General features: G+C 32.6%; 1 protein-coding gene across 3 annotated transcripts in view; it reads left to right on the top strand.

Annotated features, from left to right (window-relative positions):
* Positions 1–5000, top strand: part of LOC124432944 (zinc finger protein 395-like) — a 109742-nt gene that overhangs the window by 51259 nt on the left and 53483 nt on the right. For all 3 annotated transcript variants that reach the window (XM_046982325.1, XM_046982323.1, XM_046982322.1), the window contains exon 3: positions 556–719. In XM_046982325.1, coding sequence (XP_046838281.1) covers positions 556–719 — 164 coding nt within the window. The remainder of the gene's footprint in view (positions 1–555; positions 720–5000) is intronic.

Below are 5000 nucleotides of genomic sequence, written 5' to 3'. Positions count from 1 at the left end.
GAAATCTAATGTGGTTGAAATAGTCAAATGAAGATATTCGTAAGAAAAGAAAAGGGATTCGTGGATTACGGTATATTTTGCTCTCTAACGAGGCCGATCGTGAATCATACGGTGTCACTTAAGAGACTTAGCAACATGTACCATTACTCAACTGTCCCTTCTCTTTACAAAGATCTCAACTATATATATGTATTTCTTTCTCTCTTTCTCTCAATTTCTTTTCTTTTCAAGTACACAAGAAAACACAAATACACACACACACACACACACACACACACACACACACACACACACACACACATATAATTTCTATATACACATTTATATGTTTATACAACATGTGTTATATATAAACAATATTATTTATTTATTTATTATTATATCATGGAATTTCATGAATATTTATATCATGAATAATATACTTTTTATATCACATTTATTATATTTATATCATTATTATTATATCATGAATGATGTGCGAGCGAATTTTTTAATATAATAATATATTATATTTATGACGTATCAGCTATATAATTACTTTTTCATTTGTTTCAGGGTACGATGAGCCTGACAAAACGCATAGAAGAAGTCAGATTACTTGAGTCACGCAAGAGTGCTCGGTTAGCTGATCAGGACACTGATTTTGCTAGGCTCGCAGATATGGCCGGCGATCGAAAACGTGCCTCGTCTCACTCCATCGACGTACCGCACGTGATCGGGTGAGTTTCTATTCATCTTTTTCTATTTCTCTCTTCTTTTCTCTCTCTCTCTCTCTCTCTCTCTCTCTCTGTCTCTCTCTCTCTTTCTTTCTCTTTTTTTCTGTCTGTCTGTCTCTCTCTCTCTCTCTCTCTCTGTCTCTCTCTCTCTCTTTTTTCATACACAATTAATCCAAATTTCGTTACTCTTCCAATCAAAAACTTCTCTTCAATTTCTTTACGATTATTCATTTCAATTATTCATTTTGATATCTTAAAAAAAAAAAAAAAAAAGAAAAAAAACAAGGAAAAAGAATAGAAAAAAGAAAACAAAAGAATAGGAAACAAAGGAAACAGTCTTCAAATTCTATAAATTTTTTTTTTTCTCGATAATTAAATTCATTTCAATTATTGCGAGAAAGAATTCCATCAGAGATCGTTCGATCTTCATTAATCCTTAATTTATATGTTTCCACTTTTTTTTTTTCTTTCCTCCCTACCCACGCCACCCCACCCCCCCTGCCTCCACCACCCTCTCCACTAAAAAATTGTACGATACGTTTTTATATACATTATCAATCACTTTCGTAAGAATTTGTCTAATCAATTTATTATGTAATTATTATATTTAAATTATTATATACAGTATATGTAATATACAGAATAATATTATGGATTATTGCTATAATAATAATTAATAGTATCACGGTTTATAATAATAATATAAACATATATATTACTATATCGATTTGAATCTAAACTTTGCGATTGATTATTTTCGTGTCGTGATAGAAGTTATCAATTTTATTAAATAAGATCAATTCGTATTATATGTAGAATAAAGATTAAAAAAAAAAAAAAAAAAAAAAAAGAATAACAAAAACGAGATAAAAAGGAAGAAAGAAAGAGAAAAAAAAAATATATATATATATACATAAAATGTATAGTTATTATAGAAGAGTATATTTAAATATAGTAATTATTACGTCAAATCACATATACAAGATATATTATAATTATAGAATATTATATTATAATATATTTATATATATAATGCAAAAATTATTAATACAATGTTTATTATAATTAATAATATATTCTATAATATAAATAATGCAAATTATTTATATTATAAATAAATAAATAAATAAAACGATATTATAACAATATATATTATTATTATTATTATTCGAATATAATATTTCGACGATGATGAAGAGGATAGGCGCGCGGGCGTCTTTGCATATACATGTCCCCCCCTCTCTCTGTATGTATGTGTATACGAGACTAGAAGGATGCGTCATGTAAGAGAGAACCTAAGGGCTAAGGACCTAAAAGCCGACGGGGTTAGGTTAGAATTTTCGGAAGGTCGTCTCGTGTTTTTGGGCTCCCTCCCGCATCCGTCTAAGCTCCCATACGTGGGATGGGATGGTTGGTTGTTGGGGCTGGTTGCACACCGAGGAAGGTATTTGATGCTTTGAAAAAGGTGTATCGCATCCGAGTCCTCTCTACGTTAAGGTGCAGGGAATGGAGGGGCTGGGGAGAGGGGGTGCGCAGGAGAGAGAGAGAGAGAAAAAGAGAGGTCTGTCGCTCGTTCGACCGTGAATGCACCCTCGGCTTATATCCTCGCCGGACACCTGTCCCTCGGCTTTATATCTATTTCTTCGCTCTTTTAAACGTAATACCAACGTCGTTTTCTACCCTTCGTCGATTGACATTGACGAATTTTAAACACGGCAACTTTTTCATTCTTCGAAGAACAGGAACGGGCTGTTCAAGGGTGGGGGCAAAGGAAACTAAGAAATGAAAAAAATAAACAAGCAAGAAGAAAAACGGCAAAAGTAAAAAAAAAAAAAAGAAAATCCAACGAGATAGAGAGAATCGTGATTTGGATATATCGAATATTACAAATTGACAAATTTGATTCGTATTTAAATCATTCATTAAAGATCATCAGTCGATTGATGATTATTAATTTTCAAGTAGGATATTAAAAGGTGAGATTATATAGTTAAGGAAAATGATCGAAGGATTTGATAAGTTATCGTTTTTAAATTTTCCCTTTCTCTCACTCTTTTCTTTTTTTTTTCTTCTTTTTTTTCGTATAGAGATATTAAAACGAATGTAATTAAAGGAAAAAAAAAAAAAAAAGAAAAAAATGTAAATCTTTCTCTTATATATCTAATATTAAACTCAGTAATTAATTCTGATTATTATTCGATCAAAACACAATAGTATATACGATTGAATTTATTCGCTATTATTACAAAAAATATTATAACAAATTCTATTTGTAAAGTAAAATCTCATAATTCTTTTTTTCAAAATTTCAAAAAAAAAAAAAAAAAAAAATTCAACTCCTTAAGATCTTAAAGTATCGGGTAGATAAATTATTAAGCTGAATGATTTTATACATACGTAGTTGATTAATCTGAATTTTATTAGATAATAACGCGTGCACATATTCGGCTTTTCTTTTTATACGTGGATACATTCATTAGAAGTCTTTTCTATGAGAGATACGGTTGTATGGTTATTCAACTAACCAGCCAGCCAACCAGCCAGCCAGCCAGCCATTCGACTATGAACTTCGAAATTCCTATCTATGAGGGTTTACTATATATGTATAGTAACCATTCGCGTTGTTGTTACTTTTCTTTTTACTTTTTTTTCGTTTTTTTTTTTTTTTTGTTTTTTTATTATTATTTTCTTTCCTTCTCTTCGTTCTTTCTTTCTTGCTTCCTTTTTTTTTCCTTCTTTTTTCTTTTCTTTTCTTTTTTTTTTTTTTTTCCTTTCTTTTTCATTTCACTTAGGTCCTTTTCGTTCTCAGGTTCCGCCTTTGCGGGTTCCTTCGTGGCATCCTTCCTCCCCTCCTTCCCCCCACTTTCCCCTCCTCCCCCTCCTCGCCGTCGTCTCCTTATTCTCCTTAAAAAAGAATAGGAACGGGCCCGTGTTCGATGTTGCCCGTCGATGCCAATGACCTGGGGGACACTCTTATTCGTTTTGTGGGCGTCTCGTTCGAGCGAGCTTCGAGGATCCTTTTCTTGCAAGGGTATCCAAGGTTGAAAGAGAAGTTGACTGGTTCGATACTCTCGAACTCGAAGTCGAGTTCGTGCGAACGTACGAACGAACGAACGAACGAAGGAAAGAACGAACGAAGGAAAGAACGAACGAACGAGAGTACGAGGGTGGGAGGGAGGTTGGGAGGGAGAGAGGTAGAGGAACAACAATAAGGATCGTAAGATTTCGAGATTGTTGGAAGAAGATACTGGCAGCTGAGTGAGAGCCAACGGCTTGTTGCCACCTGATCATCCTACCTTAAACGCGACCTGCCCCACGCGCGAATGAGAAGGTCAGCTGCGGACTCATGAGAGCTGGATTGAAAGGGAGAAAAAGAGTGAGAGAGTGAGAGAATGTGAGAGATTGAGAGAGAGAGATTGAGAGACAGAGAGGGAGAGAGAGAGAGAGAGAGAGAGAGAAAAGGAGAAACAGAGAAATCGGATGCCTTTCGAATTTCGACGTGTTATATACCGATGACGACAGACTTATGGTGGATATGTGTATATATATGTATATGTGTATGTTTGTATATATATATATATATATATATATATATATATATTCCTTCTTGTTATTGCCTTTTAAAACATCTATCTTCTTTTATTTCGTTACGGATTCGCATAACGGATCCACTTGGAGCTTATTGTTCCTTGCGAAGAATTTATATTAGATTGGTGCAAAAAATTATTACAGTTTTTTCGTATCTAGTGGAATGATCAAAATTGCAATTATTTTTTTATCAATTCAATATATACATATATATAATTTAATTTTTTCTTCAATCTTAATGACAATCAAATTCGAGATAATTTTTAGAAAGGAAAAATGGAATTAAAAGAAAAATTAAAAACGTGATAATGAATTTCTCGAGTCAATTTTCAGATCCAATATTAGATTTATATATTTCTCTTTGATTATTGTTAATAATAATCGATAAAAAATACGTAATATCTTTAACTACATAAATATATATATATATATATATATATATATTTATGTAGTAATAATCTTAATTCTAGAGAGAGAGAGAGAGAGAGAAAGAGAGAAAGAGAACATATTTCGAAATATTATTATATCTAAACAATTAATCCATTTCCTCTCACTCTCTCTCTCTCTCTCTCTCTCTTTCTTTCTCCCTCAGTCTATGTTTTCGATCGATGGATACTAATAAAAGTTCGAAGAGAAAGTCTTGGGTGCAAAACGATGAAGAGGATAGGACTATATGGTGAGGTCTCTCCTTTCCCT

Source organism: Vespa crabro, chromosome 2 (assembly GCF_910589235.1).
Source record: "Vespa crabro chromosome 2, iyVesCrab1.2, whole genome shotgun sequence".
Taxonomy (NCBI): Eukaryota; Metazoa; Arthropoda; class Insecta; order Hymenoptera; family Vespidae; genus Vespa; species Vespa crabro.
This window is presented reverse-complemented; position numbering and strand designations above follow the sequence as displayed.